General features: G+C 47.7%; 1 protein-coding gene across 6 annotated transcripts in view; it reads right to left on the reverse strand.

Moving 5' to 3' along the window:
• Window positions 1–26091, reverse strand: part of PKNOX2 (PBX/knotted 1 homeobox 2) — a 245771-nt gene that overhangs the window by 28756 nt on the left and 190924 nt on the right. For all 6 annotated transcript variants that reach the window (XM_073239542.1, XM_073239544.1, XM_073239543.1 and 3 more), the window contains 2 exons: window positions 17807–17978; window positions 4276–4464 (listed from right to left, as the gene is read on the reverse strand). In XM_073239542.1, coding sequence (XP_073095643.1) covers window positions 4276–4464; window positions 17807–17978 — 361 coding nt within the window. The remainder of the gene's footprint in view (window positions 1–4275; window positions 4465–17806; window positions 17979–26091) is intronic.

A 26091-nucleotide genomic window follows, 5' to 3' on the forward strand; every position in this document is an offset into this window, starting at 1 on the left:
CTTCCTCAAGGTGCCCTTGACCCTGAGCCTTCTGTGGCTTACTTAATTGATCTAGAGCCTCAGGTGTGACTCTTTGCTCCCTTCCACTGAGACAGAGAACTCCTCCTGACGATTGTGTTCTCTGAGGGTCTAGGACATGCGTACAGCTAGTGCCCCCCAAATGCTTGGTGAGTGAATAGGAACTGTGGCTCTGTTCATTTGCCCTGGCATAGAGCTGAGGCTTAACTCTCCATGGAAAAAGGGGGATGAATTTCAAGTCAAATTAATACTTGAGTGGAGGTGGGAGGAGGTTCTGTGTAGTGGAATGGTTTAATTTGTGAGCTCTAGGGAAAGACAGGAGAACCCTGAGTAGAAGTCAGTATTGGCATCTTACTGAGGATGCTGCCCCTGCCAGCAGCCCAGGCAATAGGGAGGGAGGCGGCTGGGTGTTGGTAGGTATAGGATGGCTTCCTAGGGGGATGGAAGGAAGCAGAGGGGGCCTAGGTCCTTGGAAACTCTGTCTTAGTTCTCTTGCTTGGTACAAGCATATCCCCTACTCCTCAGCCCCATTCCATCCCCCAAAGAAAACTCACATCTAGACATGGAAGGCTAAGCAGGGAATATGCCCCGACCCCACAGAGCTGGGAGGGGACTCAGTATGGCATCTAAAGGGGGGACTGATTTGAATATAAAAGTTTCTCCCGCTTCATAACACAAGGCCGAATTATTAGTACACAGGGAAAACCATGAGCCAGCACTTTGCAACAAAGCTGGCAGGCAGCTGGCATGTTGATCCGTAGGATCGTGTTCCAGAGGGGAGACACCCCTCCCCAGGCCAGGCTTGTGGTGCGGCTATTTCAGGCTGGGGGTATTAAGGCTGAACCATGACGAATGGGAGCCATCACATACACACACACACACACACACACACACACACATACACACACACACACACACACACACACATACACACACACACACACACACGTGCGCGCACGCGTGCGCCCCAGACACTCCTTTCCTCTCTCCATTCCCATACTGGCTTCCATGCTGATCCCAAGGTCTGCCTGCACTGAAAAGTCTTGCCAGTCCTGGGTCTCTCCTTCCTGGGAAGGCCCATGATAGCCCCCACCCTAGCTCCAGGGATAGTGACAGGAGCTCGACCTGGGAATGTGGATGGGGACAGCACATGGCATGTCCTACTCACCTTCCCTGTCTCCACATACCTCAGAATTTGCGCTGACCCCGCACCCATCTTGCCTGCCCCTTCATCTCATTGTTGTTGCCATTGCTCCATCCATTTCTTCTGCCTCTTTCTTTAGTGGCACTTCTTCTGCCTTTCTTAAGCTGCACTTCCCTTTTCCTAAATCTGTGTCTTTTCCTTTTGTTGTCCTTTCCTCCAATTTTTCAGTCTTTCTTTACCTCCCTCTTGAATGGGACTCTTGATACTTGTCGATCTTTCCTGTTCCCTTTCTTCCTATCTCTCCATGCCTCCTCTAGCTTTCTCTTGCCGCTCTTGAGCTCTCTCCGTCTTGCACATTGTATCACCTCTTTCCACAGATATTTACTGGCTTGTGGTAGCCACCTTGGGTGTGGGTTATAATGTGTAAAATACTGTCTCTACTCAAAACATGCTTTTTATCTAAAAGAGGAAAAGGAGTCTTACAGAAGTGACTATAAAATAAAGTCACATGTGATGTCTCCAAACAAGTGGCCCACAGTGCTCCAGCAGTTGGTTGAGAGAAAGAAAAGTCCATTCTGGGAGGGGCATCAGGGAGGCCTCAGTGGGGAGAGCAGCCCTTTTCTATCCCTGGGGAGGAGGCTGGGTTTGGTCCTGCAGAGACGTGGAGGTGTCACTAACAGACAGCATGGAGGAGTGGAGACCTAGGAGGGTCCTGAAGGTCGGATAGAAGGATGTGAAAACTCTGGGACAGTCAGTGTTTGAGCAGCAGGAGGACATGAACAGAGCTTTAGGAAGATAATCCAGAAACAGAAGCTTAAGAGGTGTGAGTCGGTGTGCGTCATATGTGCATGAGTGTGCACATGCATGTATGTGTGTGTGTGTGTGTATGTTTGTAGGAGGGCTGAGGGGCATCCAGGAGAGACAGGAGAGTAGCTGAGGAATCTATGGCCGCAGCCTGCGTGTGATTTTCTTATCTACCCATTAAAGTCTGCACTAAGTAGGAGGTGGCAGTCAGAGGAAATGAAGGGTCAAGTTTGAGAAATACCAAACAAGAACACCTTGCAAAGTGTCTTGTCCTCTCTTTCTTGGTGTCCTTGTTTCTGCCCGACTGCCTGAGTTCCTATTTCTAAGCAGATCAGAGGCCTTTCTGCAGTGGCTACCCCAGGGCCAGCCTCACTGTCAGGCAGAGATCTGATATTTACATGATAGGAATCAAAGTTCTTTCCTCTTTCCTCAAAGCTCAGAGGCACTGAAGCCGGGGGTCCCCTGGAAACTGACTTTAGCAGGTAACATCTGCGAGACCCTGCCCACTCAGAGCCACCCCGTGCCTCCAGTGACCCTGCCTGTGGCCGGCTTGCTCATCAGCACAGGGCCCCGTGCTGTGGCTGCTCCTCCCTCTGACCCTCCTTTCTCCCCCCGCTGCCCTGGAACACCCCCAACACCAGAGCTCAGGGTAGCGTTGGAGAACCCAGGAGGGGGGAATCCAGCGCCTCTCCAAGGACCTGATTATTTCCAAAGACTTGTGCTAATTTTCTGATATGATCCCCACATCTCTGTGAGGCACTAAATCCTCATTACTTTTCCTGACCGATGCATTCTAATTAGATCAACACTTAAAAAAAAATTCACAATAGCCACAGGATGGCTTTCCATCTCATTAACTCCCCACTTATTATTTTCATGAAAATTACTGATAAAAATGTGCATCTCCATTTGGTGAGGCCTCACAGCCTCCTCAGCTCCTATCTTGCATCTCTCCCATCACCGGGGCTGTGCTGCGTCGCCATGGTAACCCACAATAATAGAAACTAATAAATTACAAACGGGATGCTCGTTGAGCAATTATTGTCCTCTTTTATGCAAGTTTCTTGCTAATTTTGATCATAAGGGAAAGTACAATAAGACTCTAAAGGAATGAGTCTATTTCAAGAGAGTATTAGCAAGCAGAAGCCTGGGCAGCTGTTTTTATATCTGTAATAAAGTGATTTGGTGATTTCAAGCAACGGGAAGAGGAAATAAACTTCCGGCCTCATGTCCCAGGCGGTACTCACTACTGAGTCCCACAGAGATCCCACTGGGGTGGGTTTGATGTGATACTTGTCAAAATGTGCAAGGCGTGGCTGGCCTTCTAGAGGCCACCTGACCCTCCCCCTGCCTCTGCCAACCCGGAGAGATGGATTAAGCGTGTTGGTCCTTACAACTGAGAGACAAAGAGGCACTGCATTCCTTAAGCAATCTTTCCAGAACCTCTTCCCAGTCATTCTTAGAAAGTTTAACCATATCTCCATGCCTGATTATCTCATGAGAAGAGGCCACTGCAAACCTCCCAGGGGACCCTCCATGTATCTGTCCTGGACTCAGGAACTCAATGGGAGAGGAAGAAAGTGGTGAGACTGTGGCTTATGCGGATGCCAGTGAGTTTGACGGAAAGGAATCACCAGGCAGCTTTGTAGGTTTCAGAAAAATATTCTGCCCTGAAGAGAAGACCACATTCCCACCCAAAGTCCATAGCCACCATTTCCACATTTCCCAGTTCCCAGGACAAAGGTGGCAGGTGAAGCTTGATAGAGGGGGTGACTTGAGATGACATCTCAGGGGGACAGATACGCCAGGGCAGGGTGAGCAATTCAAGAGCCATCAGGGAGGAGAGGAGCAGTATCATGGGGAGCTGTCTTTGTTAGGTGGGCAGGATTAGGAAAGGGCCACTGTCCCCAAACCCTCCTTCCCAGAAACACAGGGAGGTCAGGGCTCTGGAGAAGTGCACAGGGCGAGGCTTTCCGGGTGCATTCCCAGTCCCCCCTTGTCCTCCAGGAGAGCTCCCCAGCTCCTTACCCTTGTGGTCATTTCTTGGGATATTTTGGGCCAGGCAGCCAGGTATCACTTTGGACATTGTCCCTCTCCCATCTGGCCACCTTTAGGGGACACTGACGCCCTGGCATGGTGAGCTCTGGAAAAAAGGGGACTGTGCTGCCTGATGAATGGAAGGAGGCATGGATCTGAGGAGGCCCCCAGTGAGTCTGATCCACTTTCCCAGGGCATGAGGGGACCCACAGACATTCCAATATCTGGCTTAGGAGCCTGGCTGGGAGGTAGGACCCAGCCCTGTGCATTACCTGTGAGTGCAGGTTTATGGAGGGCTGGTTGGGGGAGTATGGCCCCCCGAGGTCATTCCTGAGCAGGTTATCGCTGTGCATCTTGGTTTTGAGGCAGGTGATGTAACGGTTACAAAAGTCCTTGCAGAGTTCATTGACTTTCTCCAACTCCAGCAGGTGGATTCTCAGGACCTGGATTGCCTTCACCATCTGGGGAAAGGGAGGAGAGGGGAGCTGGGTGTTGGTATCACATCCCCCTTGCTGCCTTAACTGCAAACCTAAGCGCACCAGGGGAGAGCATCCGTCCCCTGCCCTGGGAGATGCTGTCTCAGGCATGTGATTGAAATTCTCATCTGGCTGCCTGCTGATGGCTCACCTGCTCTGGGCCCACTGTTGCCAGCGCTGTTCTGGAGGCTGCGGTGGGGTTCTGAGTACAGTGTCAGCCTTAGAGCTGGGAGGCCAGGTCTCCAGCCCTGGGCCTGCCATTTATGATCTATGCAAGCTTGGGAAGTTGCTTAAGCTTTCTGCATCTCATTGTCTGACAAATGGGGAAATTACGCCCTTCCTGACAACTGCACAGGGTTTTTGAGAGGATCGCAGGCAAGCTGGGAAGTGTGAAGCACTGAGCAGGCATGAGGAAGACTGAGAGCAGAGTTTCTGGACATCACCCCCAGAGGCCAGGTCTGGCTATTCCTAAACACACGTTCTGAGTGCCCCGTCTAACCCAGGTCACCTGGCAGATGCCCCATTGACACTTGCTGACTGTCTGAATCAGCCAGCGCAACTTAGCTGGGTGCTGGAACACCCGTCTGTGGTGGCCTTGCCTGTGCCCTTTGGACTGTCATATGGTGACAGTCATCTCTTCAAATGAACATTCCTAAGTTTTTCATGGCAAGAAGTTATGTCTCAGTTGAAGCTCTTCTCTTTATCACTGTTATTATTATTAAAAGAAAGTGCTGCAGGAGGCATAGAAAACAGGATGAAAAAAACTGCCCTTGATCCAATCACCCTAAAAAAACAAAGATTTTTTTATGCCTTTTCTACATGCATATATATTAGCATAGTTTAAAGCACCTTGTGCATACGACTTTGTTTTCTGTTTTTTTCCCTTACTTTACCAAATGTGTTTTTCTAAGTGGTAGAATTGTTTTCTCTATTCTCATTCCTAGATGGGGGGGATGCTGTCTGATTTGCTCACCATGTTATCCTTTGCACCGAGACATATGTTTACCAAGTAACTATTCATTAATAGTTGTTAATAGTCTCAAAAACTATTTGGAAATGGGTGAAAATTACTGAGTGAATTTATTTTTAATTGCTGCATAATAGTCCATGCATATGCCATATGTAACCAGCCTAGGCATTGAGACTGCTTCCAGTTTTTCACTTTTATAAAAAATATTAGAGTGACTCTTTTCCAAGCTTACAACTCTTATTTATGTTTCTGCATAATTTCCTAAGGGAAAACTCTCAGAAGTGTCAGGGAGAAACTGTGGACATTCTTTTGGCCCATGATAAATATTGCCAAATCGCTGTTCAAAAAAGGGTTGTTCAAATGGTGCTGGAGCAACTGGATGACCACAGGCTAAAAAAAAAAAGAATAAAGAACCTTGATTTAAATCTCACATCTTATAAAAAATGATTAACTTAAATAGATCAAAGAACTAAATGTATGACATAAAACTATAAAACTTTTAGGGAAAAAAAACCCAAACAGGAGAAAATCATCAGGATTCCTAGGGTTAAGCAAAGAGGACTTGACATCAAACACATGATACAGAAAAGGAAAAATTGGTGAACTGGACCTCATCAAATTAAAGAGGCTGGAGCTTCAGAAACCCTGAGAAGAGGAAGAAAAGACAAACTAGACTGGGAGAAAACATTCACAAACCACACATCTGACAAAGGACTTTCATCTAGAATATATAAAAAGTTCTCAAAATGAAACAATAATATAATAAGCAATACAATCAGAACATGGGCAAAAAGCAGCAGGTATCTCACTGAGAGAATATACAGACGGCAAATAAGCACATGAAGAAATGTGTAGTGTCACTGGCCATCAGGGAAATTAAAAATTAAAACCAATGAGACATCATCACACACCTATCAGAATGGTTAAAATAAAAAATAGTGATAACATCAAACGATGGTGAAGAATTGGACCCTGGTCAGTCATACACTGCTGGTGGGTATGAAAAATGGTACAGCTACTCTGGAAAGCAGTAGGCAGGCACACCTCATTTGAATGTGCTTTGGCTTATCGCACTTTGTGTACACTGCCTTTCTTACCCATTGAAGGTCTGCGGCAACCCTGTGCTGAGCAAGTCCATCGATGTCATTTTTCCAGCATTTGCTCACTTGTCTCTGTATCACATTTTGGGAATTCTCACAATATTTCAAACTTTTTCCTTATTGTTATATTTGTTACAGTGATCTGTGATCAGTGATCTTCTATGTTACTATTGTAATTGTTTTGGGGTGCCATGAACTGTGCCCGTGTAAGACAGCAAACTTAATGGACAAATGCTCTGTGTGTTCTGACTGCATCACCGACTGACCTCCCCTGTCTCTCGCCCTCACCACAGGCCTCACTGTTCCCTGGACACAGCAATATCGAACTGGCCTCTCATGTTCAAGTGAAAGGAATAGTCACATGTCTTCCACGTTAAGTCAAAAGCTAGAAATGATTAAGCTTAGTGAGGAAGGCACATCAAAAGCTGAGACAGGCCACAAGCTAGGCCTCTTGCCTAGTCAGCCGAATTGCAAATGGAAAGGAAAAGTTCTGGAAGAAAATGGAAAGTGTTACTCTAGTGAACCCAGGTATCATAGAGCAAAACAATCAGCAAAATGAAAGCGAAATAATAAGCAATTCAACCAGAACATGGGCAAAATAGAGAAGGTGTGAGTGGTCTGGACAGAAGATCAAACCAGCTATAACATTCCCTTACACCAAAGTCTAATTCAAAGCTGGCCCTAATTCTCTTCAGTTCTCTGAAGGCTGAGAGAGGTGAGGAAGCTCCAGGAGAAAAGTTTAGAAGCTAGCAGATGTCGGTTCATGAAGTTTAAGAAACAAGCCGTTTTGACGGCAGTGCCAGGCGAAGCAGCGAGTGCTGACGTAGAAGCTGCAGAAAGTTACCTAGAAGATCAAGCTGAGCTCATTACTGAAGGTGGCTACACTAAACACCAGATCTTCAATGTAGATGAAATAGCCTTCTATTGGAAGAAGATGCCATCTAGGACTTTCATTGCTAGAGAGGGGAAGTCAGTGCCTCGCTTCAAAGCTTCAAAGGACAGGGTGACTTTCTTGTTAGGTATTGATGCAGCTGGGGATTTCAAGTTGTAGCCAATGCTCACTGAGCACTCTGAAAATCCTAGGCCCCTTACGAAGTATACTAAATCTACTCTGCCCGTCCTCTGTAAAGGGAACAACAAAGCCTGGATGATAGCATGTCTGTTTACAACATGATTTACTGAATGTTATAAGCCCGCTATTGAGAAGTACTACTCAGAAAAAGATTCCTTTCAAAATATGACTACTCGTTGACGATGCCCTAGTCACCCAAGAGCTGATGCAGATGGACAAGGCTAATGTTTTCGTATGTGCTAACACACACGCATTCTGCAGCCCAATGGGTCAAGGAGTCATTTCAACTTTCAAGTCTTATTATTTAAAAAACACATTTCATAAAGCTATAGCTGCCATAGATAGCTATCCCTCTGATGCATCTGGACACAGGAAATTGAAAACCTTCTGGAAAGGAGACACCATTCTAGGTGTCATTATGAACATTTATGATTCATGGGAAGAGGTCGAGATATCAATGTTAACAGGAATTTGAAAGCAGTTGATTCTAATCTCATGGATGACTTTGAGGGGCTCAAGACTTGAGTAGAGAAAGTGACTGCAGATGTGGTGGAAATATTAAGAGAACTAGAATTAGAACTGGAGCCTGAGGATGTGATTGAACTGCTGCAATCTCATGATGAAACTTGAATGGATGAGGAGCTGCTTCTTATGGGTGAGCAAGGCAAGTGGTTTCTTGAGAAAGAATCTACTCCTGGTGAAGATGCTGTGAGGACTGCTGCAATGACAACAAAGGATTTCAAATATTACACGAACTTAGTTGATAAAGCAGTGGCAGGGTTTGAGAGGATTGACACCCTACTGTGGGTAAAATGCTATCAGAGAAATGCTACAGAGAAATCATTTGTGAAAGGAAGTTGATTGATGTAGCAACTTCACTGCTGTCTTATAATTAGAAATGGCCACAGTCACCCCCGCCTTCAGCCACCACCACCCTGATCAGTTAGCAGCCATCAGCATTAGGCCAGACCTACCATCAGCAAAAAGATATCTGGAAGATATCTGAGCTGAAAGCTCAGATGATAGCATTTTTTAACAATAACATATTTTTTAAAATTTAGGTATGTATGTTGTCTTTTTAGACATAATGCCATTTCACACTTAATAGACTACAGTGTATGTAAATATAACTTTGATATGCACTGGGAAAACCAAAAAGAAATTCCTTGCCTCACTTTATTTCGATATTTGCTTTACGGTGGTGGTCTGAAACTGAACCAGCAATCTCTCTGAGGTGTGCCTGTAACAGCTTTTCACCCAACTAAATATATTACAATATGACCCAGCAATTTCACTCTTGGGCATTTACCCCAGAGAAATAAAAACGTATGTTCAAAAACCTGTATGTGAAAGTTCAAAGCTGCCTTATTTCAAATATCCAAAAACTAGAAACAACCAAAATACACTTCAGCAGGGGAATGGATAAAGAAACTGTAGCACAGCTCTATTACGGACTGGTACTCGGTAACAAAAAGGAACAAATTACTGATACATACAACAATACGGATGGATTTCAAAGGAATTATGCTGAGAAAGAAATACCGATCTCATAAGGTTACATACTGATGCCATTTATATAACATTCCTGAAATGATAAAATTCAAGACATGGAGAACAGGTTTGTAGTTACCACGGGGTGTGCTGGGGCAAGGAGGGAGGAACTGTTCTTTATTTTGGCTATCATAGTATTTACATGAATCTACAGATGTGATAAAATGGTACAGAACACACACACACACACACACATACACATGAAAGCATGTAAAACTGGCAGAATCTGATTAAGGCTGATGGATTATATCATTGTCAATTTCCTGGTTGGGAAATTATAGTTACACAAGAAGGGAATCAGAGCTTCGGTGTATTAGTACTTACAACTGTATGTGAGTCTGCAATTACATAAAAAGGAAAAGTGAAAAAAAAAGGGTGGGGGCTTGTTGTTTTTCGAGACCCATCAATGCTGACCTAGGAAATACACAGGGAATCCGTGCTTAATCCCACCCTCCAAGGTTTTGGCTAGCATTTTGATGTCTAGGAAAACAAGGGAGGGACTCGGAAAACAAGGAAGGGACTCGCCCTGGGAGAATCTTGCCTATCAGGTGTGACTCGAGCTGCAGGGCTGGAAGCCAGCGCCACACCCCTCTCTGCCTTTTGATGGTGTTTCAAGTGGAGAGCGACTAAAGAGTCCCCGGTTGGCTTCTGGATTGTGTGATGGGCCCGGACTGTGCTCAACTAATTAAGGGCTCTTGGAGAACCGAATTAGACTAAGTGTCACTCAAAGACAGAAACCAACAATTTTCTGTCTTCATGCAGTGTTCAATCACAGGGTCTTGCCCTAAGCGAGTACTCCCTCCATGGTGCTGAGACTAATGGGGACTGCTGGCTCTGGCAAAGAAGAGAATAGTGACTTTAGGATGCATTCTTTGGTACTGAATAAATATTTGCTCTTACCTAAATTTTGTACTTAACTCCCACCATAGAGATTTTGGTTTATGTCCCTCAGAGTAATTCACATGGTATACACTATTTAATAAATACTCATCGATTGATGGTCATCAATACCCAAACGTTTCTTATTCTTACTATGTCTCAGGCACTGTGTTAAACCCATCACAGGACTTATTTGATTTGTTAACATAACCACTTCCGCAGGTAGGTACCATTATTGCCCATATATTACAAATGGAAGAAAATGAAGCCTAGAGATATTAAGTTTTACTTGCTTAAAGTCACACAGCTGGTCAGTGGCAGAACTAGATACGAAGCCAGGTTGTCTATGTTGCTTTACCCTCAGGTGGGGCCTCAGGATTGATGTAGATAGAGAAAATGGCAGTTTAAAGTGCACGTTTTTTTGGGGGAAAGTGTCTCAGTGACAGGAAGTATGGGGTTCCAGGAAAACCAAATATGTTTGGTTTTGCGTACATTAATGTTTAGGGTTTCCAGAACTCTCCCTGGTAATGCTTGGTCATCATCTGCTCTGGTTGCACATCTGTTGCTCCCGGTATGTCCCCTGGGAGTCAGAACACCTCACCAAGGCAGGTGCTGCTTCCTCACGTGTGAAAGGATAGGGTTGAGCTGTCAGGGGCCTCCCACTTTCTGATTCTGTGAACATTCCCAGGACTTCTGTCCTCAATTATGACTGTGCTGGAAGGGGCTCCAGGAGATGGTCAGACCACCTCTACGTTCTCTCAGTTTGCTGACCGAGAAGTTTCTCCTTTCATTTACCAGAATCTCTCCTCCCTTAATAGAAAGTGCTCTCTCAGCTTTCTGTGGGTACCAAGAACAGCCAGTACCTCCATCAAAACAACCTCCCTTAATTTAATGTTACACATTTGACACAAATATCGGGTCTCACTCTGGGCCATACACTGGACAAGACATCGGACTTGACTAAATTGTCCAATCAGCTGTCTCTTCTCCAGACCAAATAATCCCAATTCCTTAAACCTTTCTTCTTTTTCTCTTTTCTCTCCTCCTTTCTTTCCTTCTTCTGTTCCTCTGTTTCTTCTTTCCTTCTTTCCCTGTGCTTTTTTAACTAGACTATTCTTCACTTTTAATCAACATTTTATGCACTCAATTTTTTTATCTTTTCATGGAGTAAAATACACATACACATTCACACACACAGAAAGGCGCACAGGTATAATCATTTATTTAAAAAACATAGCCAATAAGTCCTTATAGAAGAAGAATCAGAAAATACAAACAAGTCAAACAAAATAAAATGTAAAATCCTCTCAGATCAGTTTTGCTCAAATGAAATACGCACACAATGTGCTCAAGCCAGATCTGGTGCACAGTGGGCAACAGTGGACCTACATTTTGGTCTAATAAAGCACAGTTGAAGGATTTTCTTTATGGGATAATACACTTGGTTTAAAGATTTAAGAAGGTAGAGGAAGTCATAATGGTATTCTGAGACAATGAATATGTAGGACCTCCTCAATATTAGGGGAAAAGACAGTCAGTGTGGTTAATGGAGGGTGGCTGCCTGGCAGAGCAGAGATCTTGCCTGTGGGGTTTACTATCAGACAGTCTGGATTTGAGTCCAGGCCTACTTATCACAAACTGGGTAATTCTGGGCCAGTTCCATGACTTGTCTGTGCCTCAGTTTTCTCATTTGTAATGGGGAAAACCATCATCCCTAACTCACAGGATTTGATAAGGGCTATGGGAGATAACAATGGGAAAATTTATAAACCACAGGGCATCAAATACATATAATTTTAAAAATCTCTTTTAATAACTTCCAATATCCTGGTGGCTTTTCTATTGCTATTCCATATTCAGCTAGTGGAAAAATAATCATTCCCAGTTTTTTCTTGTGTAGCTAAGTTTAGCAAATCATCTTCTATGTGTTTTCGTCTCTAAAGCAGAATAATACTGATTTGTTAAACTATTTTTCTAAGTGATCAATGTCATAAAAACATTTATTCCAGTCTTCTAAAGCAATCCATTTAATTTAATATCATAATCAAATGTGATGAATGTGTCCTTAATTCCTTTCCCCAAGTTTTGCTACATCTTTTAGCTTTCCTCCCTCACTTCTCTTTCAAAATGAAGAAACACCCCTCATCTTCTAACAAGGACCCTTTAAAAAAGTAAGACAAGATGCAACCTTACATTTTAGCCTCATAAAGCCGTACACTAGCGCCACAAGTCCCAGAAAGTACACAGGACTGGGCATCTCATTTCTGTGAAATTGTGGGACTTGATGGCCTGAGTCTATTATTTCCGGCCTGGGTATTTTGAATAAGTAGTTAAACTTTATCTCTAAGACATAGGATAATACCTACACTGTGGAGTTGTGGTGAAAATTGAGTAAAAGAATGCACGAAAATGTTCTGGACACATGGTGGTCATTTGAGAAATGTCAATTCTTCGTGCCAGTGTCCCTCCCTCCACCATCAAGTTCCTTTTCAAAAAGTGGCCTCTCTTCTAGGATGATGGCCTCTTCATTTGATAGTAAGAAATCCCTGACTTTCCAAACATTTATATACATAGCACTTTCTAATTTGCAAAACGCTTTTCTCTCCATTATCTCATAACCACAGGGACACACAGGCAGAAAGATCACTCCCCTAGGGAGCGGGAATTGCGGCTCAGAGAGGAGTTCTGCTGCTAAATTCCAGGAGGCCACTGGGGAGGTGTCCTTGCCCTGGAGGGCAGGTCCCTTTCACTCTCTCTTTCTCCTTCTGCAAGTTGGGAAGCTGAAACAATTCTCCTTCACTTACAGACCAAAGAGTTTATATCCATGCCACGCATTCCTTAAAGTGCTCTGATATTTCCTGTGGGTCACGGGGGCAGCCAAAGCTAAAATCTAATCAGGAATTTTCCCCGACCAGACCAGTTCGGCTTGACCAGTTGGAAGTGCAGGGTCACTGAAACAAGGAATGGGACATGGAAGAAAGGTGAAGACCAAGACCTGGAGACCTTGCCAGATGAGTGGGGGACAGAATGAACATTCTATGGAAGCCATCATGCATGGCACTTTTCTGTCAATAACGTGGCACTTTTCCTCTGATGACTCGGAATTTGGAGAAGCAGTGCGGTTCAGGGGCAAGAGGTGGGCTTTGGGAGTTAGACCCACTCGGTGCAAATCCCAGCTCTGTAATTTGTTGGCCATAGGGTTCTTAGTCCTTGATTTCCTCCTCTGTAAAATGGGGATAATTACCTCACAAGGCTGTCATGGGAACTAAACAGCAGAGTAGGATGCTCAAGAACAATGGGTTTTGGAGGCTGAGTCTTGGGTGTTCTGCTTACTGGGAGACTCTGGACTGCTTACACAATGTCTGCACTTTACTTTCCTCATCTGTAAAATGGGATCATAACAGTGACACTCCCTCAGCATTGTAGTGAGGATTAAATGAGATGCAACTAGAAAGAACGCCAAACAAGACCTGATGCACAGAAAGCTCTAAGAAAAGAGTAGCTACCGGGCAGCACAGCTGTTAAGAGCATCCGTGTCGGGGGTTGAGACCTGCATTTGAATGGCACCTCTGCCGTGTACTAGTTGCATGATCTTGAGCTTGTGATTTCACCTCATGCCTCAATCTCCTCATCTTAAAACAGGGGCAATAATAATATGTGCCTGGGGGGTTTGAAAAGAGGATTAAATAAGATGATATATGTAAAGTGTTCAGAACAGCATCTGGCACCTAGCAAGTGTTCTAGAAATACTCATTATTTGATTATTCTAATTTCCATTCCCTTTCCTGGTGTCTGTCGGATTTCCTCTCCTATCTAGGTAAAGAGAGGCTGCACCGCAGGCTGACGAGAATGGCTCTGAATGGGGCGGCCAGGGTCTCTGTGGGCCTGGGGCTCTGTGGTTTCCTGTGCCTCCTTCACAGCCTCCGGTCTCAGGCCCTGCCACTTCAGAGTGGGTCCAGGGGCCTGGGGGCCCCATTTTGGAGCTGGCTTTGCGGTCAGGCAGTCATAATCTGTCCCTCGAGCCACACCAGAGTCTCATTAAAACGTGCCCCATAAATGTTAAAAAATTTACACATAAAAAAATTCCATGCATGAAACTGAAACCATACATTTTACAGCCTCGGTTTGAAATCTTGCATAATATATAAAATCTTGGCTCTGCACTGGGGGCCCGTAAATCAGATTTTATAAAACAAAAAGCTTATACTTTTCAAAGGGGTTTAGGGAACTTGCAAATTTTACAAACTTTACCAACTGCCAGTCAGAGGCTTCTGGGTCCAAGCAGGGTTGCTGAGAGTGCCAGGTACAAAAGAGGCCTGGTGATCCCTGCGGTGGTGTAGGAACTGGAGTGGAGGGTATCCCCGGGGGAGCGCTCGAGGGGCATTCCAGCTTAGCCACCGTGGGCATGGAAAGCTGCCCCCAGAGCAGTGAAATGGGGAGGTCAGCAGGTCAGAGAGTGTGGGGTGATGAGATGTGTGTGGTACTGTTTGTAACTGGGGGCTTTCTTGCCCCCAGGAAGGAGGAGCTGGGGTGACCTGCAGGAGGAGCGCTGTATCAGGAGTCAGCGCCCCTGGATCCTGGTCCTGTCATTTCCCTCCTCTGGACGGCAGTGGCCCCATCTGTGAAATGGGTAGTGGGTGGACTGGACTTGCTTCTCTCTAATGTTTTATGATACTAAGTTTCTCTTCCTACAAGTACACTGTGGGAGCAGCTGGCCAACCCGGGAAGGGAAGTTCCCTCAGAGTCCTGCAATCTGGGGACCTCTCTGAACTTTGGGCCGCTCAGTCAGCTGTTCCCATGGGAGCTAGCCTGGGAGACAGCCTGAGCAGGGACAGTACCGCACACTGGGGGGCGGTTTGCTTGGAGGGAGGAGGACGACCAGCTGGAGGCAGAGGATTGATGTCCCGGTGGTGGGCCTGCTGGGCTGGGGACTATAGGCTCCCTGGGCCTGGAGGGTGGGACAAAGTTTTTGGGAACCCCAGTGTCCTCCTGACAATCCTGTGTATGAAAGTCAAGATTCAAGGGCAAAGGAAAGCCGCCCTGACACACATATATATAAAAAATAAATCTCTCAATTATCTCAGCTCATTTGCTTGGGGTCTCTCATTTTATGTCCCTGCTCCGCTGCGCAGTATATCTGTCCGGATAAAGAGTTACAGTCCGTTGGGCTACGTGTGCGGGGTTGTAAAAAATACAGATGCCAAATTAACTGGCTGTGGCACTCAGCAGCTGATTGAGCTGATAATGACGCGATCTGACCTTTTTCTAATTTCTAATTATGTGCATCTCGGCTGTGCTGGCTACATGATTCTTGTTCTAATGATGGCTTCTGTGGTTGGTCTCCTCATCTCCCCCTTCCTGACACAGGATTACAAGTGGGGTGGCAGAGGGCACTGCATGACTCCCCAAATAAAGTTTCAGGGTCCCAGCCGCAGGGTCTCTCTGATGGCCACGGGGTGAGGTGGAAGCTGGGGCTGCCTGCCTTACTGATACTGCATTGAGATTAACCTTCTGGCTGCTGTGCATTTTTAAAGGCCATTTAGTTCCACAAGCCATCTCATTAATCTTTTTATTACCATCACATGAGATCGGTGTAAGGTCTACAGACGAGGAAACTGAGCTACAAAGGAGTTAGATCATCAAAGTCACACAGATGCTAAGATGCTAGCCTTGGCCCCTTCAGCTCTGTTTAAATAACCCGTTGGTCAGCCCGTCATTGACTATGATGACCTCATGTAGCTAAATCAGGTCCATGCGAATGGGTGGGCAGTCCAAGGATTGCATCACCAGCTGGACCATTCCCGGCCCTGTCACCTGACACAGACCAGGGAACACCAGAGGTGTGGGGCCATGGGGGCAGTTTTGACAACATTCATATCCCTGGGTCAGGCTTGGCACATAGCAGACACTTAAACAGGTTTGGCTGGACTGAATCAAGAAATCCACTTTTTCGAGGAAACAGAACCCAGAGAGACCCAGGTGGTGTTGGCAAGGGAGAGCATGGAGCTGACCACTTTTTGGTATTTTACAGGCTGTACTAGAATAGAGAAGGCTGTGCTTCGTGGGTCTTCCATAGCTTAGCTGGCAGGCGGTGGTGGGCAAGGTATGTGAGGTTTGTTTCCCCAGGACTCCTACTTTTTAAGAAGGCATAAATTCTTTCACATGACTCAGCCTGATATTAAGTATTTCCTACCATTGTCACCCTGTTTCTTTTGTGTCAAGGGAGGGGAGTGGACTATGGCCCCCGAGGTCCATTCTCGCTCCTGAAGAAATGGGTGCCTCGTCTCCCGGCACCATGGCTGCTGGAGGACTAGGTTCTGAAGGCCCGCTCATAGCTGCAGTTCTGAGACTCTGGTCAGCAAGGCCAGACCAGCCTGCACTGATTGCCCTGTGAATCAGAGGACCTGCATGGGGAAAGCTCTCCCAGGGGACCTGAGAGACAGTGGTTTAGGCTCCTGGGAAGTGCGGCTGCTCAATCCCAGCCAGGAAAAAGGCAGGGCCAGGGATGAGCAGAGGTGGATCTGGGGCCCTCAGATAGGGACACCAAGACTCCTGATGGCAGGCAAGTGCTTATCCTCTGGCGCCTACCCCCTCCCTCTGAATACTGGCCCCATCAGAACACTTCACAAACTGCCAAGCTGGGGTGGGTTCTCCTGGCAGCTCTGAGGTCTCCATAAAGAATATTATTGAACTCTTGAGAAAAGCAGTGGGGTGGAATTCACAGCACAGAATAATACCTGAATCCGTTAAATCGGCTCTGCAGGTACACTGTGTGTGTGTGTGTGTCTGTGTGTGTACATTTTCTTCCTTCCTTTTCTGGAACCACATTTGCTTTTCTAATTCTGTTTCCTTTTTGGGAGTGGGTGTCTGGTGGCTAAACTCTAGATACAAGAGATTGGAACTCTCGCGAGTCAGTTTGTGAAGGAGGTTTCCATATTCACTGCATAATCTGGATAATCCATCCGCCGAAAATATCAAGAATTGTGGTTAACAATCCTAGACTGACTCTCTCATGATGACCAGAGTAGCTTCTCTACTGCTCTCTTAGCAGAATTCCTGGGGCTAGATGAGAATTTCAGATGTCATCTAATCTAGTGGCTCCCAAACCTTATTGCAGATTGCAATTTCCCGGGAAACTAAAAAAATGTGGACTCACAGGCCCCACCAAACTTTTTAAATTACAAGGTGCAGGTGGCAGGCCCCAGGACTAGTATTAACAAACCTGCAATGATGATCTGGATGGCAGGCTGGGTGGAGGAGCCTGATCCGCTGGTCTCCCTAAAAGGGCAAGACACCTGGCAGCTTTCTGCTCAGCATGACCGTGTCTCCAGGGCTTTCTCTCCATTGATGTGTTTGACTCAGCCTGTAACCCTTGCCCTCCACGTGGTAGCACACCAGCCATCATCTTTCTCTGACCAGACCTACTAACATGTCGGGACTCCAGTCCTCAGAACAGATGCCCCAGACAGTCTGGCATCTAGGACCCTCCTTTCCTCCCGTCCGCATTGTGAGGGGGTCGGCGCTGCTGCGAGCAGAGAAAGGGGTGCTCTGGCAGCACAGCCTGCAGGCAAGTCTTGGTTTGAGGAGCTCAGAGATGGTTCCTGGCTACTCAATGGGTGAGTCTAGTGCCAGCCCCACCGTGGTGGCCGGCCCCCCCAGATTTTTGCTGAATGAATGAAGGATCATTTCTAGGGCATTTGGAGGGATCAGAGGGTAGGAAGACCCTAGCCAGGGTGGGTGTGGGAGGGTCTTTACCAGATTGTCCAGTTCTGGGTCATCGCTGAAGAAGGGTTTGTGCTCCTGCTCCTGCTGGTGGACAAAGTTCTCGATGTCCACATCAAAGCTGGCGGAGGTGATGCACTCAGAGCCCTGGGTGGCCTGTTCACATTTCTCAAACAGCAGCGTCAGGAGCGGGAAAAGAGGGTGCCTGCGGGGACATCAAGAGCTCACACATGCGTACACAGACAGGGCTGGGCTCAGAAGCCCCCAGGGCCCTCTCCCACATTCCTGTCACTTCTCCCAAGGTCCCACTCCTTGGGAATGTCCCCAGGCTCCATGGTCAGCCTAGATGCCAGCATTACATGCCCTGGCATGGACGCTCTGTCTCCTGGCTTGCGCTCCTCATCACTGGGGCCTAGCTTCTCTTTCTACTCAGATAAACCACGTGTATTTGGTCAGAAGTGATGGGTATAACCTTTCAAAGAACTAGGTGTCCATTTCTGGTTCAAGGTCAACCCCGGGAGGAAATGTGGGGAGTGTCCAGAAGAGTCCAGGACATGAGTGTTTGTGGTTGGCCATTAAACCCACTCTTGGCGGTCTGGGGCCAGCTGAGGGAGGGCAGCACATGGGCACATGCGTGTGTGAGTGTTTGCAGGGGGAGGTGTGTAAGCCAGAATACTCATCCACACGTGGCGGCTGCGTATCTCCACCTGTCCTGGGTCTCTCAGCTGTCTCAGTTTCGGGCAGATACCCGGTCACACGTGTGATATCTCCTTGTGATTTGCCATCACCCACACTTAGACCAACTATAATTCAATGACTATTGGCAGCACTGTTTTCCTTCAAGACTGTCTCTGTCTGCACGGTCACTGTCTCCTGAGGACCTGCCCTGCATGCTCATTCAGGCACTTGATAAATACTTGGTGACTGACAATGAATCAGTGAATGGAGACACGTGAGTGTGAGCAGGTGTGTGTGTGGTTCTCTGCTGTATTATGGAAGCTAACATTCTTACCTGGCTGGCTCTGTGGGTCTCAGCCTAGACCCCACTGACTCTGGCAAGTCCCCCAGAGTTCCCCTTCCTCTAATCTATGCTAATGGCTTCCTGAGCTGTTTGCTTTATTATCTGCCTTCCTCACTAGAGGAAGCTCCATGAGGGCAGGAATCTACCCACCTTATTCATCACTGTCTGTCCAGAGTCTAGTAGAAGTATGTGGATCCCAATACCATATAATACATGTTATGTGTGTGCCTATTTGCTTATGTAAGTGCATATCATTTTAATTTCTCTGCAGCATGTGTGAACAACTGTGTCTTGACATGTAGCACACGTGCATGTGTTTGTATGGGTTGCCAGCAATGGGTTCTGGCGCCCCACTCCCTGCCACTGTGCTTCTGGAAAAGCATGGACCCATCACTCTCTGGTCTCCTTCCTCAGTTCCTTTACCATGAAATCTGGCTTCTTTCTTTTTGATCAAGCCCTGCTTGCTGGGAGAGGAGGAAGGATGTGTGTTGGGTCTGGCCCCCAGGGCTCTGCCAACAGGGATATTCTAGCCAGCACTGCCAGGAGAACTTTCTGCAATGATGGAAATATTCTACAATCTCCACTGTCCAGTATGGTGACCACTAACTACATGAGGCCATCAAACACTTCAGCTGTGTCTAGGACACTGAGCTTTCTTAGCCATCTTACTTAATTTTAACTGAAATAGCCACATGTGGCCAGTGGCTGCCATACTGGAGAGCACAGTAAGTCTTGGAGAGGAAAACAGACCATGCTTTCCTCCCCAGCAAACTGTGACTGAACGTCCAGCCTGCACAGCGTTCAGGCAGATGGTGGGGGGGGGTCCATGAGCCTGTCCCATTCTGGCATTCTAGTGATTCTAGGCAAAAAGACAGAGGTGCTTCATCTTGCCCACACCCACACCTATTCACACCTACCCTTACTGGTCATTCTACTCAGGCTCAGGGGCAGTGGGACAGGAGGGGAGACACATTCCTGCTTCGGAGGAGCTGTGTGGCTGGGCAGCCTGCCTCTGGACACCACCTCTCAGCCCTTGTTTTGGTTGATGATGCATAAATAGCTGGGCCCTGAGGCTGCAGTCCAGTTTATAGTCTGGAGGAGGGGAAAAAGGGTCAGTATCTGAGGCTAGAGCATGTGCAGCCCCCAGTTGCAAAAAGGTCTATTCAGCCCCCACAGGAACCTGGCAGGGAAAACAATGAGCTCTCTTAGCCATGGACTGAAGACAAAGAGAAAACCAGGTGAAGGGGTTAAACTCCAGTGTAAGTCTTCATTTGCAGCCACTAATACCGCAGCATATTATAGTCTAATCTAACCTGATCCCAGTTTAATGCAAGATTCTCCTGGCCCTGAGTGGAATACCAAAGAAAGCCTCGGTGGCTGTGATTTAAGCAGAGCCCTGCAGTGGTTTAGCTGAGGGACATGAAAGGCAAATTCCAGACGGTGTTATGAATTATTGCGCCTTATGAACCTTCCTACTCTCAACAGATGCCTGCTGCCATTTAAACAGCCACTAGATCAATTAGGAATGAAAGGCACAAATCGACTCTGTACAAGGGCACTAAATTACCAGGAACTAATAATCCGCAGCATCGTGCCAGGTGGTGGGGGTGCAGCCCCCACCCAATGCCGCGGCAGTCGCTGGTCACTGCACCTTCCTTTCTCACTGGTTGGAGGGAGGGTGGGCAGCTGCCGAATACGGAGGGGATGGTCTGTGTGTGTGTGCACATACACACGTGTGTGCCTGGGTTGACTGTAGGCTGTCAGTGAGAGTGTAAGAGGTGTGTAAATGTGCTGTTGTGTGTGTTTTTAGTGTATGCACCCATTGCATTTATGCAGGACATGTGCACATGTGTGTATAGAATGGGGTGCAGATTTGGTGTGCCATGAATACAATGGGCATATGCCCTATACTGTGTGCAGTATATGTGCCTGTGCTACGTGCTATTTGTATGTGATTTGTGTGAGGGGATTGTGTGTTCTGTGTACACAGCATGAGCACGTGTGGGGTTGGGTGAGGGGTGTCTGCCAGTGATGAGTCTCCCAGTTATTTGCACTAGAGTTGGAACGTGGGGAGAGGAGGGTAGTCGTTGCCACTGTCCATGGGCCCCAGGGAGAAGAGTGGTCAGGGAGGGCCTCTCTGAGGAGGTGACATTTAAGTTAAGCTTTGGATGATGAGGAGGCAGTCATGCAAAGATCTGAGGGACAGGTGCTCTGAGCAGGAGAAAAAGCAAAGCACTTTAGATAGGAATGACCTTGGCATGTTTCTGGAACATAATCTGACGAGTGTGCCTTGAGGAAGGTAGACAGAAGGGCTGTGGAGGGAGATGAGGTTGGAGAGGTAAGCAGGTGTCAAATCAGAGGCTGGGGGTGAGGTGGGTGTTCTCATCGTCACATGCACTGGGTAACAAGGTGCACCTTCTGTGCAGAGCCATGGCATGGCTTTTTTTCATAAACTTCTCACTTGCAGGTGTTAGATCTCCCAAGAGTATGTGTGCATATGCATGTGTGGATGGGGGGCAATATCTGTAGTGCTTTCTGTGGCTTCTGCTCTCTCTCAAAAGAAGAAAACATGTTTTCTGCCCCCCACCCCCTCAAATTAATCCACAGAGCACAGAGCAGATGTCATGGATGCTGGCATGGCCACCTCTCTCCAGCCCCTTCTTCCCTGGGTGGCACTATCAGCTCCCAAGTCCTTCCTTCTCATACCTGACCCTCCCTAGGCTCCTGCATCTCGTTCCGCCCACTACAATCCCTGGATCCTTGAGCCCAGAAGCTCAGATGGCATCAGATCTTACCCACAGCTTTTCATATGAACCATAGGCAGGGCCAGGGGGCTCCCTGAGACCCCATGCTCTATCCACCTTGATCCCTTGATAAACCCACACTGCCACCTGCTTCCTGCTACCTCAAATGTGGGGACCAGAGGCACTCAGCACCACTCCCGGAGAAACAGGAGCAGTCTCCCAGCGACTCAGCTGGGTTCTGTGGCTGTGGTCATGCCACGGCTTCTCTAAGGTTGCTCCCAGCCCTGTTCCCAGCCCCTTCCCCAGCTGCCCAGCTGGCACTTGCCTGAGGGTTGACATATTTCTGAGCTACTGTCCAGCATCACCCCCATAAGGCTGGAGGCCACCCTCAAGGAATCCCTCCCAGCAGCCCCTGCTGCAGGCCGGAGGCAGGTGTGGTGAGGCGGCTGGGCGGGGACCATGACAGTTGGGCATTTCAGCCACCTGGGACATGAATGGCCCTGTCTGAGCCAGGTATGGGATGAGAAGGACTTCCAGTTAGGTGTAGGATTCTTTTATACTTGGCCTTGCCTGAGTTGCAGTTTATCCAAATAAAGTGGGTTTTAAGGAGTTCTGCTGCTGCTGTCTAGATCTCTCCCATTGTGGATCAATACCCTTCAGGCAAGAGGCAGGAAAGGGGAAACTCGGTTCCCAGTGCCCAGGCAATGAAGTAGATAGGAGAGATGGCCATTAGACTTTATTTCCAAAGAGCCGAGGACATTTGACCTCCGTGAGAGCTCACCTTCTGCTTCCCTGATCTTTCTCTGTTCTCCGCTCTTCTCCCCCACATCACCTCCGGCCCGACCGCCCCCTCCACCCCAATCTCTCTTAAGCCTTTCAAAATTTGGAGGAAATAAATCTCACTGCGCTAATTCAGTGAGAGTTTGAGCCTCGTCAGTGCAGAACAAATAAAAGGAGTGAACTGGCATGACATTTTACTGCAGAAGAGAGGTCGTTTCCAGCCACTAATAAAAAGGATTTGACACAGACTAATAAAGAGAAATGAATTTCTCTAATGGCCTAATTTAGCACATTCAGCACTGGGCCTCTGCCGGGCGCAGGGGGCGGGAGGCTCCGCTGCTGTCGGTGCGGACAGTGGGAATAGGAGCTGCAGAGAGACGCGGGGCCGAGGAGAGGGGAGACGAGCTGATCTCAAATAACATTTTATTATTTCTTCTTCCTTTCCTGAGTCCCTACCCCACCCCCGCCCTCATCACCTCTCCCCAGGAGCATCTGAACCAAAATCAAGCTCAAGATACGCAGTTCCTGTTAACGACCTAAAGAAATAAGGGACCCCTCTCGGCAGAATTGCAGTCCTGTGCTAGCTTAAGAAGGTGATTAAGCCGGATGTGTTGATTTCTACAGGGGTTTAAGCCACCGTTTGGTTTAATTACTTCTGACATTTCTGCCTTCGTGTTTTTTTATACCACCCACATTCGCTGGCCTGGAATGCCCAATGTGGGGCCAGGAGGTGCGGGCTGCCCTCCAGAGAGCAACTAGACACAGGGCAGGATTTGGGGACAGGCGAATGTCAGCCACCCTTTGGCCAGCAGCAGAGAGGCTGAGACTGTTGTTCAAGCCCCAGTTTTTCTTCAGGGCAAAATGATCCTGTCCATCCCAACTCCCCAGTTTCTGGTGAGGCTAAGAGGGTCCTTGAGCAGGACAGCTTCTGTGCTGCCTATTTTATCCCCCCACCTCAAGACAGATGTTCTTAATATAAATTGGACTGCTAGGTTTCCCTAACACTTTCAAAGCCTTCCTGGGACAGAGACCACAACTTCCTGGTAATTCTTATACTCATATCTAACTTAAATTTCTTCTATAAGGCTGAATGAAGCTCATTTCCTTTAGTTAAATGGACTCAAGAAAAGACAGGTAGACCCTTTTCTACTTCTCTTCCTTGCTCCTTGGACAACCTGGGCTTTTAAAAAAAAAGTTTTTTAACATTTCCTTCTGCTGAGAGGACCAGGACCAGAGAAGCAGAGACTGGAAAAAGTTAGAAAGAATGCAAAAATATAGAGCTTCTGGGAGGCTCAGACGCAAAGGACACAAGAGGCAGAGACAGAGAATAGATATGGAGACAGAAACAGCACCACAGATGGGGGGTGGGGGGGTGGCAAGGATGGTCACATGAGGGGGGGACACTAGTGTTGAGTTCTCTTTCTGGGTGATAAACCTTGTGATTCACAGTCATGCCACACTGTCACTTCTAAGCCTTTCAGTTATCCCTTCCCTTGTGACCTTGGCCAGGACTGCAGACCTCAATTATGGGTCCAGCCAAGTGTGTGGCAACCTGCTTGGCTGTCCACCTCCCATCCCGGTGACTGACCTTGGAGCCCCCGGACCTGTCCTGTGCCTCGCCTCACAGCTCAGACTCATCCAGCTGTCAGGGCTCACACCCCCTCACTGAGCCCCAGCTCCTTCTTCCAGTGGGGATGGGTGTCAGAGCTTCCAGGCGTTTCCCAGCTGGGAGGAGGATGGGCAGTGCAGAGGGTGGAATGTATCATAGAAGAGCAGAATGGTGGAAATTTTCAGTTGTGAGCCAGTGGGAACAGGGCCTGGTCAGGGCCAGACAGCTGCAGGGAACATCCATGTGTTGGCTGGTGGAGTGGGGTAGTATGGGGCAGGCAGCAGCCAGGCTGGCTGTCCAGCTACCCACCCTAGTCCCCTCCCACACACAGCAGAGGCCTTGAGTTGCCAGAGGCCCAGCCCCCTAGAAATTCTACCAGGGGCTGGCATTTTGACCCTTTATTTCTAGGGCCCCAGGCCAGAGGTCACTGGGATCACAGAATCAGAGACAATGACTCCTAGAGCCACCTTTCAGGATACCCCCCCCCTTCCTGCCCTGCCCCTTTCCTGGGCCTCTATTCAGGGCCACAAGGCCCATTACGGGTATTCCTTGTGAGAACTCATGAGATTTGCACGAGTGCTGATGAAATAAAGTCAGCATCTTCAGAGGAACAGCTACAGCATGTCAGTGTGCCGCCTCCACAGACTCAGCAGGGAATGTGGTGGTTGGAGAGACAGCAGGGGGCCCCTGGCCCCCATATCTTCCCTACCCACTTCCCTATCTCAGGCAAACTAGACTTCTTGTGCTCACCTCTATCCCTGCTGTTCCTTCCACCTGAACTTCCTGTTGCTGTGTCTCTACCTACCCCTTCCAAAAACCTTCAGAATCCAGGTCAAAGCACCACCACTTCTACAAAGGCCCCCTGATAGGTCTCTCCAGCAAGAGAAAGCACTGCTTCCTCTGAACCGTTGCAGGAAGTGCTTCAAGGATTCTACCTCGCCCTCACTCCCAATTTAAGGGGAAGAGCTGGGTGGTCTGAAACGAGCATGGACTTTGCAGTCAGGCAGCTGTGTGACTTTGGGGTAAGTTATGGAATTTCTCTGAGGTTCAGTCCCCTCTTTCAGAAATCAGGGATAATGCCACCTATGATAACCATGATTGTAGGGACTGAATGAAGAAACATGTAGAGTGTCTGGCACTTAGTCAGCTATCAATTAATGCTTGTCCCATTTCCCTGGAAAGGTGTGTGGGCACCTTTTTTTATTTAGAGCAACATTGACACCATCCGCTCCAATAAATTTATATTCCCATCTCCATGGACTCATTTGGCAGGGAAAACAAGCCCACACGCCAGTTCAAATAGAGGCACAGAAAGAGGAGGAAGGGAGGCAGCATGCAGTTTATCAGAACCCAGAACATCATTTTTTTTAAACCAAAAAAATCACTGCCAGTAAGAATTTATTTTTATTTCCCTTATGACACTTACTAAATTCTGTGAACTATAGTTGTGCACAGATCTGTCTTCCTCACTACCCTGCTCCATGATCTTGTCTTATCTCTTTTAGAATTTTCAAGGGCCAGGCACGGTGCCTGGCACACAGCAGAGGTTCAGTAAACATTTGGTGAATCAATAAATGGGCACAAGTGAATGAATGAAGTAAGTCCTGAGTATGGGAACGAAGGTTCTAAGATGTGATCCTCAAGTTCTTCTGGACTCAGAGTCCATCCCTTCCTTGTATCAGACTTGCCACCTGGCAGCTTCTAGTCACAGGTGCTGCGAAAGAACCTGCCCTCTTTGGGCCCTGCCTGGGAGTGTGGGAGGTGGGGGCTGGCAGGGTCCTAGAAGGAGGAAAGTAAGTGTGAAGGAAATGCTCCCCCACCCACCCCTCTCCTCCCCTCTGAGGCAGCAGATGGAGAGAGCACAGTGGGGTCAGGGAGAACAAGCCAGCAGCTCCTGGCTGGATGTATTTTTACTTCAGGTGTGACGTTGGGACCATGTGGGTGTATTTTTAGTCCTGCCCAGTGGGCGGTGTGTTCGCCTGGGTTGCCTTGGAGAGGACTTCTTCTAGTTGCTAAATTAGAATTGCATCTGCTAGGGTTCCTGGGCTCCAACCAGCAATCCTCCCCCAGGTGGGTGGGCAGGTCCATTCCTGGCAAGTGTGGGGCGCAGGGCAGGCCACACACACACACACACACACACACACACACACACACACACACACGT

This window comes from Manis javanica, chromosome 6, assembly GCF_040802235.1.
Source record: "Manis javanica isolate MJ-LG chromosome 6, MJ_LKY, whole genome shotgun sequence".
Taxonomy (NCBI): Eukaryota; Metazoa; Chordata; class Mammalia; order Pholidota; family Manidae; genus Manis; species Manis javanica.